The 23,981-nt window shown below is 32.9% G+C and overlaps 3 protein-coding genes and 1 long non-coding RNA gene across 15 annotated transcripts in view; 2 read left to right on the forward strand and 2 right to left on the reverse strand.

The window, feature by feature from the left end:
• Positions 1-1,859, reverse strand: part of LOC124957891 (cell wall protein IFF6-like) — a 72,432-nt gene extending 70,573 nt beyond the window's left edge. Inside the window, exon 1 of the mRNA XM_047515385.1 lies at positions 1,777-1,859. The gene's annotated coding sequence lies outside the window, so the exon portion shown is untranslated. The remainder of the gene's footprint in view (positions 1-1,776) is intronic.
• A 1,126-nt stretch (positions 1,860-2,985) lies between these two features.
• Positions 2,986-9,277, reverse strand: LOC124946443. 5 transcript variants are annotated; one of them, XR_007100061.1, is made up of 4 exons: positions 7,492-9,277; positions 7,225-7,366; positions 4,135-6,463; positions 2,986-4,051 (listed from the first exon to the last, which is right to left on the reverse strand). It is a non-coding gene; the product is annotated as an uncharacterized LOC124946443 (long non-coding RNA). The 5 variants fall into 5 exon arrangements; XR_007100059.1 differs by lacking the exon at positions 2,986-4,051 and having other exon boundaries at positions 4,243-6,463; positions 7,492-8,857; positions 8,937-9,277; XR_007100060.1 differs by lacking the exon at positions 2,986-4,051 and having other exon boundaries at positions 4,243-6,115; positions 6,260-6,463.
• A 2,186-nt stretch (positions 9,278-11,463) lies between these two features.
• LOC124957674 (CCR4-NOT transcription complex subunit 7) lies at positions 11,464-15,658 on the forward strand. Of its 6 annotated transcripts, none has more exons than XM_047514825.1 (8): positions 11,464-11,482; positions 11,749-11,871; positions 12,275-12,369; positions 13,454-13,639; positions 13,717-13,876; positions 13,954-14,230; positions 14,301-14,441; positions 14,539-15,658. In XM_047514825.1, exons 3-8 carry the CDS (start codon positions 12,354-12,356, stop codon positions 14,665-14,667), a joined length of 909 nt encoding a protein of 302 aa, XP_047370781.1. In that variant the 5' UTR covers positions 11,464-11,482; positions 11,749-11,871; positions 12,275-12,353; the 3' UTR covers positions 14,668-15,658. The 6 variants fall into 6 exon arrangements, with proteins under 6 accessions (XP_047370781.1, XP_047370777.1, XP_047370779.1 ...); XM_047514821.1 differs by lacking the exon at positions 11,464-11,482 and adding an exon at positions 12,634-12,841 and having other exon boundaries at positions 11,777-11,871; XM_047514823.1 differs by lacking the exon at positions 11,464-11,482 and adding an exon at positions 12,634-12,795 and having other exon boundaries at positions 11,780-11,871.
• Positions 15,659-15,812: 154 nt separating this feature from the next.
• LOC124957664 (protein mesh) lies at positions 15,813-23,648 on the forward strand. 3 transcript variants are annotated; one of them, XM_047514776.1, is made up of 16 exons: positions 15,813-16,543; positions 17,287-17,528; positions 17,618-17,805; positions 17,901-18,216; positions 18,278-18,446; positions 18,526-18,786; positions 18,861-19,054; positions 19,138-19,283; positions 19,355-19,636; positions 19,804-20,273; positions 20,408-20,682; positions 20,763-21,037; positions 21,178-21,329; positions 21,403-21,585; positions 23,019-23,169; positions 23,249-23,648. In XM_047514776.1, the coding sequence occupies exons 1-16, from the start codon at positions 16,150-16,152 to the stop codon at positions 23,337-23,339; spliced, it is 3,789 nt and encodes a 1,262-aa protein (XP_047370732.1). In that variant the 5' UTR covers positions 15,813-16,149; the 3' UTR covers positions 23,340-23,648. The 3 variants fall into 3 exon arrangements, with proteins under 3 accessions (XP_047370732.1, XP_047370731.1, XP_047370733.1); XM_047514775.1 differs by lacking the exons at positions 23,019-23,169; positions 23,249-23,648 and adding an exon at positions 21,775-22,739; XM_047514777.1 differs by lacking the exons at positions 23,019-23,169; positions 23,249-23,648 and adding an exon at positions 22,070-22,739.
• The last annotated feature ends 333 nt before the right edge of the window (positions 23,649-23,981 follow it).

Below are 23,981 nucleotides of genomic sequence, written 5' to 3' on the forward strand. Positions count from 1 at the left end.
GCACTAGCAACGCGAGCTCGTACCTCGCAATTCTCTCGCCTTAAGGAGATCGATGGTACTCACTGTACGCTCCTTCCGATAATGGAGCAATTTTTATGCTGATCCTATTCAAGAAAAGGGCCTTAGTTATCGAAAGACGGGATCTATTTATTTTCTTAGAAATTTGGACGACTCTCGGATATACGTCGATCTTTCATCGAACATTGAGAATCGTTTGTCATAACATCATATATATATATATATATATATATATATATATATATATATATATATATGATGAATGAATATTTTATATATCTAAATCGTATATAAATTTATATAAAATTTCACACATATATATATGCATATATGTATATATATATATTACACACATATTATACATATATACATATTATATATATATATAAGATATATATATATATATATATATATATATGTATAAGATATATATATATAAGAACAAAGTATATCAAAATTAATATAACAGTACATCTATACAAATTTAACGTGCTTCTTCGCCTTATAAGTTAATCTGGTATGCAAGAAACGTTCGAATTCATTTGTATGTATCCCGTAACGTTATCATTGCGTTACATCCTTCGTTATCGCCAATTTGATATCATAACCAAAGATCCTACTCAATTTTCTTAATGTTTATCTATGAAATTTTGTCTTTATATTCATCAAAAATTTCTATGAAATTTCTGTGAAAGACAAGAGTGATTTTTAGATTATTTTGTAAAAAAGCTACTTTCTCTCATGAATATGAGAGTTTCATATAGATTTAACAGTACGTTCTCTATCCTTTGAAATAAGACGTAAAACTTTATTTTCTTTTTTCTTTTTTCTTTCTCATAGACGACCATAAACGGTCGTTATCGATTCGCAGGATATAAGAAGTTTGACAAATTTTTCCAGAAGCACTTTGGAAATGCATAGATAAAAGTCGTGGAAAAGTTTGCTGATACGACGACTAGAAAAAGGAAATAAAGCCACGAAACTATGACCAAAGAGAGTTTAAGAATTTATATCTCTTTCTTTCGATATCGAAGAAGTTTTCTAAATGCAAATTAAAGATAAGAATATTCTTATCGTCAGAATCAACGATTCTTTTTTATTTTGGATAATTAACGTCTTCCGTTGTTTCATTTTTGAGTAAATTATATCGAACGAAGCAAGTAAATATTAGCATGTATTTTATAATTATATATTTTCCTAACTAATTTAATGTATACTACTAACTATGATGTTCCTCATATTACGTGTCAGTTAACGATCTACCGAAAGAAAAAAAAGAAAAGACGTATCGGACGATTAGCTTTACGATAGGAAGCATCGAATGGAAGAAGGAAAAAAAGGAAAAAAAATGGTGGATTGAAGGCAGTCGGCTTGTTCATTTTGGAAAATATGCCTAAGCAGCGTAATAATTAACGAGCTTATAGCCTTGCATACTTTACCAATCCATCGTATCGAACGTAATGCTCGGTCGCACGTCCGTGTGGTTTTAATAAACGCATGGAGTTTTAATTAAAACGGTGGAAGGTGCAAGAGATTGAAAGAACAAGGGAGAGAAAGAGAGAGAGAGAGAGAGAGAGAGAGAGAGAGAGAGAGAGAGAGAGAGAAAGTATTAAGAACGTGCTTATAACGACGAAACATATATATTGTGCGTAACGATCGATAGCAGAGAAAGCCGAATGATAAATTAAGTTTAGTGCAAGAGCATCCCTTATGTCGCCAAGGTAAATTCGTGCGGTGTTTATGGAGCCTGTTAATTACCTACGACCAGTCAGTAAACACGATTCGGCGTTGAGTCGTTTAATCGCTTTGGTCCTCATCCGGGCTATAAATTCCACCGCTCCTTCTACCAATACTCGTCTTAATCTTCGATCGATGTTTTCTCAAAGCCAACGCGCAAGAAACGTACGTTTGCTTATCGGACGTCTACACGATGTGCGCAAAAAGCGAAGTAGGTAGGTACATAAAAAAGCAGAAAGAAAAAGAGAGAGAGAAAGAAAGAGAAAGAGGATGAGAGATAAACAGGAAGCTTAATTGCGATATACGGTAATTGTTTCGAATCATTCCAGATCGGCCATACGACGGATCTAATGACAAATAAAACGAAAGATTCTTCTTTCCTCCTTCCATTTACGTTTCTCGTTCCTTAAAGCGCTGAAGATAAAACTCCTTTTTATCTTCCTCTATCTCTTTTTTTTTTTCTTTTTCTTTTATTTTCACGTTATTATATTGACATTTGAATTTATTCGTAGATCGTACTTCGTTATAGAGAAAAGCGAGGAAATCAAGGAGATAGGGAAATAAAAAGTAGTATGTAAGAATGGAAAAGAGTAACGAGATTTCGTTCTTCGTTGAAAATCTGCGTATGAAGGAGCCTGCAACGAAGTGTGGAATACGAAATCGTGTGCGAAACAGATTTTGCGCACCTACCCGCAATCTCGTTTCCTATTTCTCATTTCTGGTCAATTGCGATTGCGCTATATATAGATACCTATGTATGTATATAGAGGTGTATGTATTCGCAACAAGAATGCATTTTACATTCTATCGTCGTTTAAATAATTCAGTATTCCATTTCCACACGATCAACTAAAAAATACGTTACATTCGCATATCCTGGCTTATTTGCAATTCTTCCGATTCTCTGAAATAATTACTTCTATCAAATACCAGGATCGTGCCTTATCAATGACACGATCGTTAACGTTAATAAGAGAGTTTTTATTTCAATAGTTACGATGGAGGCGCATTTTAAGTTGATCATTTTTCTTAAGTGTCATGTCAAGCGTATCCGATGCCAATCTAGTATGTCTTTATAAAGCTGTACTGTATAATGATTCTTATATATGAATAGGTGCAATTAGATTTGCATATTTTATATTTCGCATAGATAATAATAAAAATAACATTCGCATCATAATTACATTTCATATAAATGATCGTAAAGAATTAAAATCAAACGGTGATACGAGGAAATAAATTAGATTCCAACAAATTTTACACATATCTTTATTAAAAAATTCAATGAAACATTACGAAACATTTTGCAGCTTAGCACCGATGAATTTGTATTAAGAATCACTTAGATATTCCTAGAAATTAAGTAATTATAAAGGAAAGACGAATTAACGAAAGTCACACGAAATGTTTTCCGTCGTTTATCAAGGATAGTCACACGTCTGGTGTACAACGAGTATATATATAAACGTTACCACAGGATGATCACATAACAATTGTCTGGCAATAGTTCTCTCTCTCTCTCTCTTTCTCACTCTCATTCTCTCTCTCTCTCTCTCTCTCTCTCTCTCTCTCATTCTCTCTCTCTCTTTCTCTCTGTCTTTTTCTGTCGTAGAGGACAGAAAGAGGTGATATATAACATATCCAGAGTATAATCCGTGATTCGTAGTCGGCGCTAAAGCCGACGGCGGTGGCTCGGAGGTTTGAAATTTATTGTTGGGAACATGGCAATAACGAATCGTAAACACTCTTCGTTCGCGCGGCCTCTATTCGGATACTAACGTAGAAGGGAGTTTGTGTTGGAAGCAGAAAGGAACTCAGATTCGTCGATTTCGTACAGCGTTTACGGAACCTGTTAATTATCGTCCACCGAGCCGGTCGGACACAGCACGGCGTCGAGTGGCTTAACCGCCCTGTTATATCTCTCTCTCTCTCTCTCTCTCTCTCTCTCTCTCTCTCTCTCTCTCTCACCTCTCTCTCTCTCTCTCTCATATCTCTCGTGATATCCTTGTCTCTTTCTCACAGCTCGCTCGCATGCAAATCACTCGTACGTTGCCTTGCCCGCACGAACTCAGCACAATTCTACGTTGAAATGGTCCTCTCCTGTCTTCGTTCCTGCTTCTGTTTCTCTCTCTCTCTCTCTCTCTCTCTCTCTCTCTCTCTCTCTCTCTGACTTCTACCGCAGATGCCTCTATGCTGCTTCTGCTGCTGCTGCCGCAGCTGCGGCAGCAACGACGAGATCCATACGAGAGGAAGCAGTAAATCAAGTAGCTTGGTGTTAAGGACTCTCCCTCTACATCTACGTCAAGTAATGCCGTCGAATCGATCTTTGATTTGATGCTTCGAAGAAAATTCTGACATAAGATGCATCAGCAGACTTACCTTTCCTAAAAGAGCCGCTATTCGCTCGACGAACCTATCAAGAAAGGAAATTCCGGAAAAAGTACTTACCGATTTTCTTTTTTCTCTCTCTCTCTCTCTTTCTCTCTCTCTCTCTTTCTCTCTCTCTCTCTGACTTTCTTTTTCTATCTCTCTTTTGTTCCACTTAAGGCTATTTATTGATTTTAAAGAGAACGACGTAAAATCATCTTAAATTGTCTTAGACAAAACAATGATTGACCCGTTGCGACTTTGACAGTAATAGTTTTAAGTCCCGTGAAAATTCATTCGGTTGCTACAATAGGGTAAATTTTATTACATCGATGGGGGACACTTAATCCGATTATCTTATCTTAAAAGGAAAAGATTTAAACGAGATACAGCGGAATCTGAAATCAAACTGGAAATATGTAGCTCAAAATCGATATTACTTTTCTGCTTCTGAAGATAGGACGACTTCAATAGCCTTTTTGAAATTTAGTAGAAGGTAAAAACTACCCTTCTTAGATCATTTAATATTTTCCAGGTATCTTTATCTTTCTGACAGTTCGATTATTATACTTCCTAATATTTTTACAAAAAGAAGGGATGATAGAAAGAGGGAGAGAGAGAGAGAGAGAAAGAGACAAAATAAGACATTTGAACTCATCCTTTTCTTTAGTATTCGCATCTTGAGCACAAGCACTCGTTTTAAGAGGATCTAGTTATTCGATATTCTGTGGTCGGAAAAGAAGAAAACGTCTACTTATGTCTAAGTCGATCAATCGATCGATCAAGGACGAAATCGTGATCGCGTGCATCGGCGAAGCGTCTGGACATTTCATATTAGGTACTTTCTGGTAACAGGATTAAAGAGAATTAAGATCCATCTTTTAAAAATGAATTCGTGGAATGTGTGGTTTCTTATTTACGAGACACCGATTCGTAGAATCCGAAGAATGGTCTTTCGAAATCGACACTACCGATCGTTCGACGATAGGATATTTTATATTAAAACATTTGACGTTAAATTATGACGACGGAATTTGCATTAATCGAAGGGATTATATTGTTCATAGATTTTTCTTCGGAGAACTCATCGATGGATTATCGATGTCGATGAGATCTAGGTGAGATCGAGAAATATCCCTTTCGCGATAAGTCATTCGGATTGGGATCGTCTACCGATAGATAATACGATTCCGAAGGTTATACTGTCAGGATCGTAATCTAGCAGGTGGCTACTCGTTCACCTTGGACAGGACGAGCCAGAAATTGCCAGAGTTCTCTCACAGGGCGTCTCCGAACTTTTGTTTTCTTGGGAGAACGCCACGAGAACTTAGCAGTTCCGATAGCTATTTCTGAAATTACGGACCGGCCTGATTTCTTCGACGTCTGGCTTGAAAGAAAAAAGAATAAAAAATAAAAAGAAAAGAGAACGGACGCGGCTGGGAATTCACGATTATGGATATCCCTTCGAAGGATTCGAAGAGGAGTTATTCGAACGAGGAGAGGAGGCTTCTGCGTAATTGCCTTCCGGCTTGCGAGACGTTGTAAGATTCTTCGTAATATAAAGTATAATTAAAGGTATACTCGTTCGCGTAATGTTCCCCCTTGCTTAAGAGTTTTTACGTTGCACTACGCCTAAAGTAATCGTCTTACTTTCTTGCCTTTCCAGGCCAACCTTCCTCCCCTTTTCTCCTTCCTCGAAGAACGTGGCCCTAAGATAAGAGGATCTTCCGGCATGCGCTTGGATTAGGTGGCTTCAAGAGCAGCAAATCTTGGCATTACGGAAATCCGAGAGGCCATAATTTCGTGGAGCGTTTCCCGTATAAATCGTGATTCGCGAGCATCCTGGTTAATCGACTATCAAGGGGAAGCACGCGTGACAGTTAAAACCTCGAACGAACTTACTCCCGGATTACGTTCCTCTTTCTCCGCTGATTCATCCTTCATTTATCTTCGTTATCATACTCTCAAGAAATTATTATTTCTTTTCTTTTTTCTATTCTGGAAAGATTCTATTTTGAATCATAATTATTCCGACGGTTGACACAACAACAATTCAAACAAATTTCAACGATTTTTATTCGTTCTATGTAACTTTGTTCGAGTATAAAAATGTTCGTTAATAATTCATCTGATTTACCTCATATTTCTTGGTTACGTCAAATCTTTTTGAGAACGTAGCCGTTTAATCTCACATAAAAATGCATACTCCTATTTTCCCTGGTCGACCTCGTCGCGTTTCTTCCGTACAGACGGCGAGACGTATCGGTTCGGAATAGCAATTTGCGTATAATATTCGTCCTGTCAGTCTTCATTATTCACGCAAGCATGACTTTCGAATGTCCTCATTGATCGGGTAAAGAAAGTCCATTTTCAGCAAATATCGGCAAACAATGCGATGTCATACGTCGAGAAATTATGAACGAACGAATTGTATCATATTATTGTAAAGCATCCGTTATCAAAATACGTGTGCATGCATGTATTGAATATTATATACATACATACATACATACATACATACATACATACATATATACATACATACATACATACATACATACATACATACATACATACATACATACATACATACATACATACATACATACATACATACATACATACATACATACATACATACATACATACATACATACATACATACATACATACATACATACATACATACATACATATATATATAGATAAATATATATACATATAATTTATTTGTACATTAATATGTTATTCCTATGTATTTCGAATGAATAAAAGCGAGCCAAGCAGCAGCGTTTATTAAATCCTGATATGTATTGATCTCAATACATATATATATATATATATATATATATATATATATATGTGTAAAGAAGCACATGTCATCGCATTATCGTCGATATCATTTATATTCTTTTCAATAATAGAAGTATTTGTATTGTATACTCGAAATGAAGAGAACAGTTCCAAAGTGTAAAAGATACGATCACGATTTTATATTTGCAGAATCGCAATGAACATTTTATCCACGATAATGCTTCCAATTTTATTGTAACGCGATGTTTTATACTTGTACAAACTCGTAACTCATAAATTTAGTGGTACCTCTTTATCTTAGATATATACGTTCAGTCTCGTATTCTCCAGGGACTCGTCAAAATTTTTCTTTTTTCTCTTCAACTCTCGTAATCTCTCGAAAAACTTTCGACTCCGACATCGTTGAGATGGTTCTATCGCATTGAAGATTCTATAAGTCGAATAATCTCGATAACTTTAAAAGCAATACGTGGATATCTGATGAATATATATATATATATATATATATGTGTGTGTGTGTATGTGTGTGTGTTCTCTAAAACTTGAATCACTTACGCAATCGTTTTTAATACTATTCACATCGTCGATTTACCAAAATTGTGGCCTTTTTAGTTCATTTTCATTCGTCTACGATAAGCAACGAACAAAGAGGTAATAAGAATTAATATAATAGACTTTAGAATGGAAAATGTTCGCCTGAAGCTGGTACTGATAAGAGATACGATGGAAGAGTACAGAGAACATTTTGAAGAGAGAAGAGAGTGTATAACTGACTAGAGAAATAGATAAAGATAAAGAGAAAACGAGATAATCTCTGTAGATTGAATCAGACAAAAATGAAAAAAAATGAATAAATAAAAAAAAAAAGAAAACTTTTTTTTGACTTCAGATAATCAACAACATTTAATAGATAAAGATAAACGATCGTAGTTTCTTCTTAGGTCAATAATAATTAAAACACATTCTCTTTCGTTTCCTCAACGTCACTCTCTTACATTACGACTTTGTCCACGTGTTGGGCAATGATATAGTGAACGTTTAAGTCCGGCCGAGCACAACGATCTACCTTTATCTAGAGCACGCAGGTTAATATATTCCGAGAGCAATCATTGCGGTACCTTGTTGTATGTAAATCACCGCACTCCCCAGTAGAGATAGATCGTTCGATGTTGCATCTATCGTCGTTGTCCTTTGAAAATAGATATTGCTCGAACGAATTCACTATGCCGGAAAATATTTCTTGCTTTCGTAAGCGAAATAGAACATTTTGACGAATTCTTTTTCAATGTATGCGAACTTCAAAGGAGAATATCTTCTCTTGTATTCAAGAGAATTCTAAGTAAATTATCGTTGTATGTGTTATCCATATATCTATCGATTATAACAAAAATTTAACGTTACAAGAGTGCGTTAAATGTAATATGTCACACTATCGTTTTCTTATTTTTATCAAAGCTATTGAAAGAAACGTAGTACGATAAAAAAGAAACGTTTAACGTGATATCATTTTTTAAAATGTAACGACGTCCAATTCTAGCGGAATTTAAAAAAAAAATTGTGAGATAACAATCATGATAAATATATCACATATGAAAAATCGAAATTCGTATTATACCTTCCTATATGTAGCAACGATCTAAAATAGTAATGTTAAATAGATTCTTGGTTCGTAAATTGTCGACATAATTTAGAATTGGTGTCAACGGAAAGTATAGACATAGAGTGAGTATGTTTGTATATGTATATGTGTTTTGCTTTCGTTTTAAAGAACTTTTCCTTGGCACGAAGAAATGTCAGGCAGAATAAAGCCTTTGATTGTATTTATGACGTGACATATAAACCCCCGAACGGATAAGTGAATCGTCCGCGTTAGGAATGCTGAGAATAGTTTTTCTTTCCTTTACGTCAAGAGTCTAGATCCCTAAGACAAGTATAAGGCGATGTAGCGGTAATGGATCTCACTTCTAACCTAATTCAATCTAATCGTTAGCGAGGCATACCCATGTAAGGAGGCTGACTGCGCGAGCCAAACAAGTTGGCTTCTTTGCGAAGGATGTACGACGTTCAGGAAGGAAAGATTCAAGATAGTTACATGTGCTTGGCGGAGTCGTGTTTAACTCCAATGAATTCCTCTTGCATCCTTGTTAACAGGCAAGAGAAAATTTTAACGCACAGCTAATATTGATTTCTTTGACTTTTAAAATCTTTCTTAAGATTTATTAAAAAGATTTACATATTCTTAAGTACATATTTTTATCATTTGTTTCTCAACCGTATAATAAGTATAAATTATTTACGAGAGATAAGAATGGCAAGAACATGCAATAACAAACAAACGAACCTGAAAAGATTTACGATGTTACTGATAATGATACAACATCTTTCATTTAAATGGAAAGTATTTTATTAAATGTAAGTGATAAAAGAATAAAGTATGCATACCACTATTATTCTTTTTTCTCAATGCAAGATGTTTCGCACTCTTCCTTCGACATAAAATTATTCGGATTACCCTGGCATCCACCGTAAATGAAATCTGTACATTTTGATCCATCGTATGCCCATCTCGGTATGGCTGCTTTACATGGGCCCGTTTCGATCGGATGATGACAAACTAACAGACATTATAATACATATATATACATTACATATATTTATATTTATTATACGGTTGAGGAACAAATGATAAAAATATGTAATTAAGAATATGTAAATTTTTTAAATAAATATTTAAGAAATATTATTTTTAACAAATCCATTATTTTTACGTGAACTTCAAGACTTTATTTAATATGTTTCGGATTGTCCGATTTGGGTCAAATAAAAAAAAAATAAAATAATGGATTTCTTTTTCCCCAACTTAATATATATATATATATATATATATAGTACAATTTATTTTACAAAAAAACATACATTATAAATTTGTTACTCATTCGTATATTCAATATAAAATATTTCGAATTATTACGTAAAAGAAAAAAAGGTCAAAAATACATACCGGTGTGGTGAGCTGAACTTTCATACACAAAAGAACAAATAAAGAATAAGCAAAGTATTAATATTTTCATCTTGAAACGTTTTCTTATTTGATCTGAAACTCCTCAATAGATGTGAAATCCACGGATACAATCACTAAACTGACTGTAAGGTAGTTATCTGAGGTTGTTATCTTCTCACTTATATAAAGTGCATGAAAGCTTTGTAAACAGTATGAGATTATCAACTAAACATATACTAACTAAGAATTTATGATATTATTTTTCCTTATATACATTGACGACGTATAACATGCAGTTTTAATCCGCAATTATGATAATTGATAATAGATTAGACTGTTGTATAACATAAAATACGAGAGACGGAAGACGATGATTTCCACGAATTAATTATTAAGTTATTATTATAATGATTTATTATTCAAGGTTAATCAATGAATACCAATATTAATCTGGCTGCTTACTGATATCGAATAAAACACATTGAACGTAAACATATATTTTTTCTATGATTGCTTTTAAATAATATATGTTACAAAACAAACGTCAAATAGAAGCAATTATCTATATTGCTGACATTAATAATAAGATGCATATGCGCGAATCATATTTGCACATTATTTAATGTAGATCATATTTCAAAATCGATAGTTTTGATCTATGAAACGCCGAATTTAAACAATTCTTGTGTGTGTGTGTGTGTGTGTGTATTCCGTCTATTTATGATTCTTAAATAAAATATCATGAAATTACAAAAAAAAAAAAATAGTTTTATACTCTTTTTATCATAAATTAATTTTATATTTATTTTTATATTTTTTATTCCACAAAAGTAATTAATATAATAATTTTATTGATAATTGTACCTGTAATATTTCCCATGTCGGATACATTAATTATTGATTTTATGAGATTTACAAATACATAAACTATCACATATAATATAATGATATTCTCTCATTTTTTTTATGAAAATAAACATTAAATAATAATAGAATAATAATCATAAAAAATATTTAGTGTTTCAAAAATTATATTTCTACTGTAGATAAATATTATATTTGTATTACCTTTTGTAACGTAATTCATTGATAATATCTGGTGTCTTTTTTAATTTTACATATGTCGGTAACACAGAGTAGATTATTATTACCGACCGATTCATTCCTAGTAAGAACCATATATGCCGCTAGAGTAAAAATAAGTAGCCTCTGAAATAAAGAGATAAATGCGCAATTATAATTTTTGATCGAGGATCGAAGTCCTCAATGAGATTTACAAAGTTTCTGTCTGCTTCTGAAATGGTTATCAAGTAATCGTTTTCAAGAAGTAAGTCCGTTGAGCAAGAAACGATGTAGTAACTAGAAACGAATCGATTCTAAATACGAGTAATAAACAGTTCGTGTTTGCTGTTATTATATATGCATCTCAAATATAAGAATCGTTAATCTAAATCGTATCACGAAACAGACTAACGTAACACTGTCAAGTAAAATTGAAGGAAGAAAAGTCACTTAATTTTAATTTGCCATTAAATTTACATTTATGTACGTATAATCTTTATAGTAATTAAAAGTTTTGTTAGTATACAATCTTTAATAGTAATTGTTCACGGATAACCATATATCAATCTTATCAATTTTAATTGTTGAAACGGCGATCTTTTGTAGTATAATTCAAGAATAATAATAATATTCTATGTTACTGTTAAAAAATTTGTAATTATTTTAATGATCGATCTAGGATAAAATAGTGATACTTTATTTTTTTGATAATTCTCAGAAAATAACTAGATCTATGTCTCCTAATATAGATAAGTAACTAGCAGTTTACAGCGCCTCTACCTGCGCTTATAATTCACTACTGAAAGTGCTTTGAGTTTGGAAATTGTAGGGAACTCGCTTAACCTGTTCATGCTGTCACAGAAGATTCAAAGGTTTAAAAACTATTATAAAACTTCATTTAGTTTATTATTTTGTAAACGATAGTGCAATAAAAAGGACATATGAAGAGGTATAATATACTTCACACTTGATTCATATTCAACTCTTTATAATCATTCTTGATTCTTCTCCAATACATAACCTGGTTATCATCGGTAAATTTATTTAGATTTTGGTTTGATGTTATATTTATTTCTGTTTTCTGGTCATTTTATATCGTGCTGTTATGTATGCTTGTTTGGTTATAATTCCTTCTCAACATTTTTGTATTTGTTGAAGAATTATGAACTACTATTGCTCAACTTATTTTATCAAGAGACTGATAAAATATATAAAGATAATCTTTTTTATTATAGTTAATGCATCAATCAATATTCAATAACTTTATTTGTACAGTACTATGAAGAAAGAAAGACCGTGACGGAGGATATTGTGGATAAGAGTAGACCTGGTGACGACAAACATATCTAACCTTATGCCCTCAGCCACCGGTGTGTAAAATATAAATAATTAATAATGCCTAATATGTTGCATATATCAACAGCAGTTTTGCATATCATCTTCACATTAGATATTATATTATCATATTGGATACAATATGTAGCTGAGGTATTTTTTAATAATGCCTTGAGGAGTATTGCACTTGAAAATTGAATACTTAGAATTACTTAGTAATAGATTTTATGGAGAATGCCAGAAATAAAAGAACAACTATATAATCTCGAAATAATGAGTATTGGGGATACATATTCCAGGAGTGAAGAAGCAATATAAGTAAAGCACTTTGGGATCGAGTGGAAATTGCAAGCATCATTCCAGAAGATGTGCGAAGTAGAAATCTCTTTAAATATAGTAAACTATTAGTATGTACAATGAAGCTCCTGGCAAATGTGCAGTATCAGTCGCTGCAAAAAAAGGTGTGCCTTTACAAAGAATCGACGAAGAATGCACAATCATTAGAAGGTGCAGTTATATATGAAATTATCTTAGTTTCTGGAAAGCAATAGAAAAACTTATAGATTAGATTAAAGTAAATATATAACATATTGGACAACTATGTTGCTATTTGCACATTCATGAATCTGTGTTATATAGTTTGATATTATGTAATGCTATATAGGCTTCATAAACCTTAACATTTTTTTGTACATTTATTTCACTATGACTGAAAAAGATGATAATTTGTGGTTGGTTTGTGGTTGCCTATAGATTTTATCCTTGTTATATATTACTAATGAATAATATAAGTATGCTTTCAAGAGTTAATGCTCACTCAAGGCTTTTTTAAATAATGATATGCAACAATAATATGTAAGAGAATTACACGTAACCAATACCAACCAGGAATATACCTTATCTTGGTCATATAGGTATTTGCAATTCAGAAAGCATTGTAAATATCCTTATACATTATATAGATAAGTAAATAATCTAGTATCTTGAGCTATGTAAAATTTATCTAATATTAGTAGTCTTTTTATATTTCAAATCATTAATAAGTTGATTTGATTACAAAAGAAACTCGATGCTAACGTAAAATATAGAAAAGGATTATATATTTAAACAAATTTATAGGTGGGTCTAACCCTATTGGGCAGCAGAAGGGTGGGGCGACTATGCCCAGTAATGAGGAATGTGGAATTCGAGATGTCTGGGGACACAATTTAGAAGAGGAATTTCGCACAATTCGGCAAGTCGTGCAACAATATCAATATATTGCAATGGACACAGAATTTCCTGGGGTCGTAGCAAGGCCTATTGGTAAGATAGTTACATTATGAAAAACGATTCTGCATTTACAAAAAAATTATTTTATCTTAAGTATAATATCTTAAAAGGCGAATTTAGAACAAGTGCCGATTACCAGTATCAATTGCTACGATGTAACGTAGACCTTTTGCGAATAATACAACTTGGTCTCACGTTTCTCGATGAATCAGGGAATACACCAGGTGGTAGTTACACAACGTGGCAGTTCAACTTCAAATTTAATTTACAGTAAGAATTCAATTTTATATAGAACTGAATTATAGAAATGAAATTGTGAAATAATTGCATATGTATATTTCTTTTAGGGAAGACATGTATGCACAAGATAGTATAGATATGCTACAAAATAGTGGTATACAATTTAAAAAACACGAAGAAGAGGGTATCGACCCTTTAGATTTTGCTGAACTGTTAATGACATCAGGGATTGTTCTTGTCGACGATATTAAATGGCTATCTTTTCATTCTGGTTACGATTTTGGATATCTATTAAAATTACTTACTGATCAGAACTTGCCACAGGAAGAGAGTGAATTTTTCGAACTTCTTAGGATATATTTTCCAACCATATATGATGTAAAAGTAAGTAGAATTATACTTTCTAATAATTAATATTGAGTTCTTCGAATAACTAATTTATTTTTCTATGCAGTACTTAATGAAATCCTGCAAAAATTTGAAAGGCGGTCTTCAAGAAGTAGCGGAACAATTGGAAATACAAAGAGTCGGTCCACAGCATCAAGCTGGGTCAGATTCTCTTCTTACTGGAATGGTCTTTTTTAAAATGCGAGAGGTACGGTTATAGTTTCAAAAGGATTAAATTTTAGTACCAAAATTTCCTTTTTAGAAAAACCATATTTATGTGTATTCTTTGTTATTGACAATTTTAGATGTTTTTCGAGGACAACATCGACGATGCAAAATATTGTGGTCATTTATACGGTTTGGGAACGTCATTTGTCGTAAATGGTTCTGGAGGATATATGGACAGTAATGGGGATAACTCTTCCTCTTCGTAATGTTAAACTTGCTCCATCGCAATTGCAACAGATTATTTCATTGCATTACAAATAAAATATTACAAAAGATCCTTTCACTTACTGATCGGGCATCTAGTTCATATCCACGTTATAACATTCAGAGATCAATATTGTAGATTACAGATATCATCGACTGATACGCAAATCTAGGTGCATTTTGTTTAAATTTGTGAATTTTTTTTCTATCCTTTAATTCATGCAATTTTCGTAGCTTTGTTCTGTGATACATAGAATCGGTCAAAAAAAAAAAAAAAAAAAAAAAAAAAAGAAAAAAAAGTAAAAAAAAGATGTTTATCATATCGTGCAACACAAAAGAAAATGTAATATAGCTTCTTTATAAACATTTGTGAGAATATTGATATAGAAGATACAGTTGCAGTACAAAAATGACTCGCATTTCCTTCTATTTTTAAGACTTTTATAGATTCCTTGACTACTTTGGTAAGCTGCGGAAAGGATACTTCGAGAGTTGGGCGGTGATAACGCAACGTGTCAACTTTGTAGCGTGCTTAGATGTAACGATCTACTGTTGGTAGATGTATTTATTATACAAAAATGCATTTGTAGTACGTTACATTTTAATCCTGAGTACTTCTTTACGCATAGCACATACAAATAACTTGCTCCATTCAATCTCCAATTAATTCGCGATTTCATTGTAGACCGTATTGTTAATGAAAGTCCGTCTCAAATCACTTAACTTACAGGGACTATAGATTTACGTATTCATTATTTTTTTCGGATAGTAAACAATGTTATTAACAAGATCACTCTTAGCGATCGACGAATCTTTACCGATTATGTACGTATGTGTTAGTCAATGCATACTACACGTTTTATTGTAAAACTCGTTACCTGCAAAGAATAAAACAAAACTTTGGTACTTTTCCAAATCGATCGTACATACAGATTTTTCTTTTTGTAAATATTATATAATTTCAGGCATTTAAATAAATACCTCGTCTGATAATCCACTGGTATATTCATTAATTTATCACGATCTAAACATAGATATGTGTATCTGTAATATTAGGAGATAACAGAAGAAAAATATTTTAAGTATGATTAGAAGACAACCATGGAACTTCGATATATGTACAATAATTTTTAGAACGTACACCGAAATATTGCAATTTCTCAAGGATATTAAAAAAAAGGACTTAAGATTATATTAAACATTTTTACAATATGATCTAATGAATTATCGTCAAAAAACGAATTTAAGAAAAAAAAAAATTTGTCATAATTTTCCCTTTCAACGATAAGTAGGACATACCGATCCCTTCCTTTTTCTCAGTTTAAACGACACGTACGTATCTGTTCGTAGTAAGATAACTGTACGTTATCATAGAAGAGTCGATGATATCAAGACCGTTATCATAACTTGTTACCTGTGAATCTCAGTCCAGTATCGTCTCGCTTAGTAGACTATTTTATCCGTAAACCTGTGCTCGTCAAAAAATGCGGGAACGAACATCGAGGGGTATTTTTTACCCTTACAAATTAACAATGAGAGCGATTCTTCTTCTCTATATTTCCGCGATATCATTAAGTGGAATCGATGCTCAAACAGGAAAGGAGACTTTCGAGAGTGCTTTCGGATTGAATGTGCCAGAACAAACGGAAAACAAAGATAATGTAGCTTTGACGGAAAATAAGAAATCGGTTCCGTTGGAATTGGAGGATCTTGCGGAAACAGATAAGAAAAAAATCGAAACGATTCGGGAAAAGTCTGACACGGAAACGGAACTTTTTAAATCTGATCCTCAAGATTCGAAAAAAGAAGTTGAACAAAATATAGGGAACATTTCCGATAGGACTTTTGATGAAAGAATGGGAAAATATGTGCGATATGGTGAGTAATTTATTATCGATGGGCGTGACCCTACTCTTGAAATAAACTATAAAAAATGGAGGCACCAAGTGCTACAAACGAATCAAATGATCCTTTATCTTTTTCTGATCTCTTTCCTTTTACTATTTTTTTATTTTCCCCTTTTAAGAAGTTACTTTTCTTTTTTTCATCCGAAAGCCATTCGAAATGATAAAAACGCGCCGTGACCGATCGCATTGGAGCTGGTATTATTTGCTGAAAAGCTAAGACAGTCGTATCGTAGCTTATCGTATCCCTTATCAGTTACTCATTTTAACGTGAATCAAAGGGTGATTCATTTGGGTCGTTCGTTGTTTTATGTTGTTTCGTAAGTACAAAAGTGTACTTTAAGAAACATTGTAAAGATTCGTTATTTTTAAAAAATCACTACTCGTTCAAATGTTATTTTATTCGATTGATGAAATCGATTTATGAGAGAGCCAATAATACGAGATAAAGCATTCTTCGAGGCATACAATCTTTCATCATGTTTATTGATTCTTCGATATTTAATACTTTCTCTAGTACGATATGAAGTAAATTAATTGGTTTCTTTGTCCAAGTTCTGTTTAACATGATAAAATGTCATTTTTGATACAGGTATCTCTATAAAAAAGAAAGAATAAATAAATTTCAATAAATAAAATAGTAATTATTCGCCTGAGACAAATTCTGAGATTAATAGTAATATGACCTTGCAACGTGTCATTAATTTATGCTTACAGATTCAGATTCCCCGGATGCCTACAGATATGCACCTCGATCTGATGATTCAGTTCCCGATTATGTTCTCCTTGAATCGAGATTGAAACAAGTTCGATCGGAATTCATGTATTGGTATTTTGACTTAGGAGGTGAAAGTGAACATGGAGACTATCAAACGGATATTCATGCATCCACGGTGATCATTCACAAGAATTTGAATTTTCAACTTCCTTTTTTCGGATTTCGATTCAATTACACCAGGGTTCGATAAATTTCAAATCTCTTTCTTACGATATAATACCTTTTCGTGATAAGAAATTATCTATGAATGGTATAATTTTCATATTTTAGGTAACTGTCAATGGTTTCTTAGAGTTTAGTGATCCTCCAGATTATTATACGCATCCTTTGGTCTTTCCAATTAAGGATTGGCCCGAGAAAAACGATCCAAGTTTTATTGGGATATTTTTCAGTCAATGTCGTATAGGAAAACTTGGACCAAACGATATCGATAAAAGAAGGCCTGGTGTATATTTTCGGTAAAATAAACGATATCATTCATTTATATGAGAAAAATCATAAAATTATCAATTCGCAACCATCCTCAACGTTTTTGGGATTGATTTGGTTTCAGACTCGAAAGAGATCTGCAGAGAAGGACGGATCAATTTGGCGTTGAAATGAGAGAACGAGTCAAGTGGGATATTCGTGAAGGTGTCGTGGGTTCAGATTCGTTCGATCCAAAGCATGCCGTTATTGTCACCTGGAAAAACGTTTCCTTCATCGGTGGCCTTGATAATGCTCTCTATAAAACGAATACCTTTCAAATGGTTCTAGCTACGGATGAAGTTCACACGTATGCGATATTCAATTATCTGAATATTCAATGGTCCGCTCACACATCAGCTGGTGGTGACAACTATGCTGGAGAGGGTGGAGTACCTGCATTTGTAAGTAATAAAACGTTAATCTACTTTTTTGAAAAGACGTTTCAATATCATGTTTCTTTAGATTGGATTCAATGCCGGTAATGGTACACAAAGCTACGAGTACAAACCTTATTCTCAAACGACCACTTTACGAGACTTAACGGGTAGAGGATGGGGCAATGGTTTTCCAGGCCGTCACATTTTTAGAATAGACGAGAAAATAATGTTGGGTTCTTGTAATAAGGATATAGGTCAGGAAAAATAGTAAATAAGAAAAATATGTCATCCGTATCAAAATTCTTTATTTATATCATTTGTTGTTTCGTATAGCTGGTACTAACTTGCCTCTTGTATTCGCTCCTGAAAGCGGAAACATGTTGGGTGGTACGGTAGTCAATATCACAGGACCTTGCTTCAATGAGACCGAGAAAGTCAGGTGTCTGTTCGATACGGTCATGGTGATCGGTCATGTCATAGACAGAAATCGTGCTATTTGCGTTCAACCATTCGTACAAGCAGAAGGTTACATTCGCTTGGAAGTAGCTATTGGTAATAGCGGAAAGTTTAATTGGAAAGGAAAATATTTCATTGGTGAGTCGAGTTATAGTTCGATCGTTAATTGTCTTTCGTTCGTTTTAGTAAATTTTTAATATGATATTATACAGAGACACCTGCTACTGCTGCCGAAAAAATTTCTTTCACTACGACAGCCGTTCATGAACTTGATCCAGCGGAGATAAAGATAACATGGAACCAATACAACTTGACGAGTAATTTGAACGCAGGTGTTCAGATATCATTATGGGGTTATAGAGAAACGAAGACTACTCCTGAGTTAAAATTCATTACTGACCTTGAAGTATTTTTTTTTTTTTTCATTTATTGAATATGATAATATGTATAAAAATTTTTAAAGTCTTTACTTTTCAATTTAATTTTCAGGTATCACATACTAATACAGGATCTTATATAATCAGACCAGCGAATTATCGTGATAAGTACAATCTTGACGTACAAGATATTGTGTTCGGCTTTATAAAGATAAATCTAACAGATCCGGCTCAGTATTCTGGAATTAATATTTCACCGTAAGTATGAAACGAAAAAATGATTTTCGATAAAATCATTTGTTAATACTCAATCGACGCAATTCTTTTAGAGTTTTATGGAGTAAACCGATTCCAATTGCTTGGTATTTTGGTCCACAATGGGAAAGACTATATGGATCTCGTTGGTCACAAAGAATGTGTGATAAGTGGATTATGAATGATAGATACTTGAAAAATTTTGCTGCTGAAATTGCATTATGTCCTTGCACCCTGAATCATGCTCTCTACGATAAAGGACGATTTATGCCAGACTTCGATTGCGATAAGGACTCAAATCCCGATTGCTATTACAACAGTCATGCGAGTCATTGCGTGAGGACTGGTGCACCAAAGTGAGTAACGTCAAAACTTGTTATTGAGTTTCTTAAGTTTTGATAAAATTACATAATATATTTTTAATATGTAATCATTTTACGACCAATAATTATAAAAATAAATATCTAAAAATGGCATTATAAAATTTAATAAATTATCAAGGTTTGTGCATTTTATTTTTCAGTCTGTATGGCTCGGAACAACAATGTTGCTATGACAAAAATGGTTATTTGATGCTTACATATGATCAGCAATGGGGTTCGCGACCACGTCGTGCGCATAATTTGGGATATTTTCCGTGGAATGAAGCTAACAAAGTACCAACTCTCTCACAGTGGTTTCACGACATGGTCCCTATGTATTTGTGTTGTCTGTGGCAAGAGGAACAGGCAGTCGGATGTGAAACGTTTAGATTCGAGAGACGTCCTTCGCAGGACTGCATCGCTTATCAGTCTCCGGCCATTGCAACGGTATTCGGTGATCCACACATAGTTACGTTTGATGGGTTGGAATACACGTTTAATGGAATGGGAGAATTCGTATTACTACGAGTGGATCAATTGAGAGACAAACTCAATGTTCAGGCTAGGTTTGAACAAGTTGAAAGAAATTATTATGGAGCTGTTAATGCCACTAAATTGACATCGATTGCAGGTAATATTTTTTTTTTTTTTATATTAACAAAATCTTCCAAATGAATAGAATCTGAAATTTATTATATTATATCATGTTTTTTACATTACTTGTAAATACAATCTAACTTTGTTTTTTTTTCACGTTTACACGAGTGATGGGAAATAATACCGCTACTATCGAAGTACGGCTACGACAAAAACACTCTCAATGGAGGTACCGTTTAGACGTTTTTGCAGATAAGCAACGCGTCTATTTCGATAGACCGTCCTTAAAGTTTCAACATTTTTCCGGTGTAGTTGTATATACTCCGACATATATTTTAAATCAGAGCGAAGTTATCATAATGATGGACACCGGTGCTGGTATCGAAGTTATAGAAAATGAAGGGTTCATGTCAGCCAGAGTTTATCTTCCCTGGTCATATATGGTAATTTAAAATTTATATTGACTATTGTAATACCTTTTAGATTTACGATTATTACAAGATGATCAATGGATCAATTATAGAATAAAACCAGGGGATTGTTCGGAAATTGGAGTCACGATATTACTGATGATTTCACGAATCCGGACGGTCAATTGGCATCCGTAGGCAATTTAAACAATTTTGAAGACGTTCATAAGAACTTTGCGATGAATTGGCTATTGGAGGACAAGGAAACGGACGATAAAGGGGCTGCTTTGTTCACAAGGGAGTTTGGTAGGACTGCGACCTTTTTTGCCAATCGAAAATTCCAACCGGAATTTCATCGAACGCCCGAAGAAATATTACCAGCTAATAGGTGAGGTACATTTCAAATATTATATTTAAATTGAAACAGAATGTTAAAAGGGATAGAGTACTTAATTTTTCAAATTAAAAATTATTTTTGAAGTCGGAAAGAAAATAAAGTTGAATAACAAATTTTATTATTTCTTTCAGAACGGAAGATCGAAATCGAGCGAACGCTTTGTGCGGAGATTCGTATCAATGCAAGTATGATTACGCGATGACACTCAATCGGGATTTCGCACACTTCACGAGAACTTATTACGATACCTACACGCAAATAAAGGCAATAAACGATAAGAGGAGTAAGTAGAAAAGTAGAAAAAATTCGTGATTTTAAATTTGATTAAAGATCTTTACAGCAGTTTTATTCTTTAGTTATATCCTGTGGTATATTGGAAACACCACGTTTCGGGCGCAAAAGCAATTTTCTGTTTATACCCGGTGCCAAAGTAAGCTTCGAATGTAACCAAGATTTTATACTCGTTGGAGATCAACGTCGAGAATGTACGCCGGAAGGACGATGGAACATTCCGGAGTATGGATACACCGAATGTCTCCGTAAGTATTTTTATTTTTATCAATTCCTTTTTATGTTTTCGAATCCCTAAAATTCCAAATCCACTATAAATATCGAAGAAAAGTAAACGTTCGAGTAGTTTCAATGTAGAAATAATATTATTGCTTGACGATAAAGTACTTAATTAAATAAAGTTAATACAAATTTTTTAATATAATTAAAACACGTAGGTCAAATCGAATATAGTCAACGTACTGCATGGACAACCTTTGGTATTATAGCGGCAATATTAATTCCTGCTACAATATGTGTCGGTCTTGCCTTTGTTTATATGAGAAAGAATAGATCTAATGGAGATTCGACTAAATCTTGGCGTTATTCTGAACGCAGCTCGGGAATAGATAACGATTCTATGTTGATGAAACAAACTGTCCCTTTAAAAATGGACGATAGAGCAATTTCACCAATTAGCGATAGTAGTCTAAGCTCACTAAGTGGTATGAAAAAACCACGTTCTTATGACAGGGTTTATCATACACACGAACCATTACCGGACAGGCCTTATATCGATTTTGAAGAAAAAGATTGGGATCTTAAAGAACCCGTCTCACCAACCGAATCTGAGTTGACCGTAGATTCCATTAAAAAAACTGGAAGTCCTACGAGAGAAAGTGATGTGTGAACTTTTCTATATCATTCGTGTTTAATTTTATTAGAGAGTATATCGACGAGAATGTGAAAAATAAATAAAATTTATATTCACCGAGTATTTCGTTCGAGGGACTGAAAGTAATATTTGTATTTAGTATTTCAAAGCATTTCCATTTCATAATATTCTCTGTGTTCTTTTTTTTTCCATAGTTTTTCAATATCATAACAAATTTCAGTGCGTCGCTAAATCTCCTTCTCTTATATATCTATATTGTAACATCTTACTATCTCTTCTATATTAGAAATAATTAGAAAATAATAAATTTGTATGTGCTGTGGAATAGAAATGCAAAAAAGGTATATTATATTATATTTACATAAAATTTTATCACACATGGTATACAATTACGATTTGTACGATTTAGCAAATAAAATGAGACGCATCAAACATTTTATTATTTAACTGAGCAATTGTAAAAAAATAATGTCAGCTCTTTTAGATGATGTATAAAATATATCTTAATAAATTTTTTATAGACCTTTATACATTCAGGAAATTTCTATTCCACATGCATTTACAGATTATCAATATAGAACAGTACGTAAAAGTTACTCACAAACAATTCCAAGTGGAATGGAAGTTTCCACCAAAGTCTTTGCAAACTTTCTCTTATCCTCGATCCTGTTCTTTCTCTAACTTCTTTATTTCAGGTCTTTTCGTCAAAGTTAACTTCTATTTGAAATTGGGGCTGGTCACGAAGAATAATATAAAGTAAATGTTTCTTTTTCTTTTCTTTTTCTATTTTTTTTTTCCACCATATAGGTCAACAGGAATACAGTTCCCGACAAGCTGGTATCACAACTGGTATAGTACTTGCTAGTATAATTCCCATTATACTCATAATAATTTGCGTTGCATCAAGAGTTCTTAGGCAACGCAAAGAAGAACGAGAGCGAGATGAATCATTTGGAAGGTATATAAATATATTTTTGAAATCTACGTAATCAAATTTTAAAAAAATTATCGTCACTCCATGTTAATGGATTTTTCAGAACACGAACTTTAGAACTCCAACGACTCAGAAAGATTGACGAAGACGATGATTCCAGTACATATCCGAGTAAAGCTACTGAAATTAATTAAAACGAATAATTTTCAATATCGCCTATCATTGCACCAGGTCAGCGCATCTTTCGAATTTGCATTATATCATTCGCTCTTTCGTAACAATTCATTCTTAACAATTATTCATTGAATTTAAAGCGAATTAGAATATTAATATAACAGTTCTAATATTCATATACGATAACATTTATTTAATAAAATTAACATGACCATTTTTCATTATAATTATAATAATACATATCACAAATACAAACTGTAGTTTTTTCTAAGAGCTATATATTTTTAAATTAAAAAAAAAAAAAAAAAAAAAAGAAAAGAAAAAGAAAATCACAAGAACATAATTTAGACAACCACCGATCGTAATGTCTTTTTTTTTTACTCTTTTGTTTTTTTATTGCAAATAGATCTCCGACGAATCTAAAATTAGATATACATATATGTATATAAATAGGTTTCTTAATTTATAATTCATATGTAATATTGTAAATTATGTAGATTGTTGCGACAATATAATAGATTATAAATTCTTATTAATAAAGAGAATATGAAAACAATAAAAAATATATCAAAGATGATATCATATTTTTTATATTATTTTTGAAATAATCATCATTACCATGCTTTTATCGGTGATATAATTCTCACCTCCTATCGGCCGTA

Source organism: Vespa velutina, chromosome 2 (genome assembly GCF_912470025.1).
Source record: "Vespa velutina chromosome 2, iVesVel2.1, whole genome shotgun sequence".
In the NCBI taxonomy this organism is placed as follows: Eukaryota; Metazoa; Arthropoda; class Insecta; order Hymenoptera; family Vespidae; genus Vespa; species Vespa velutina.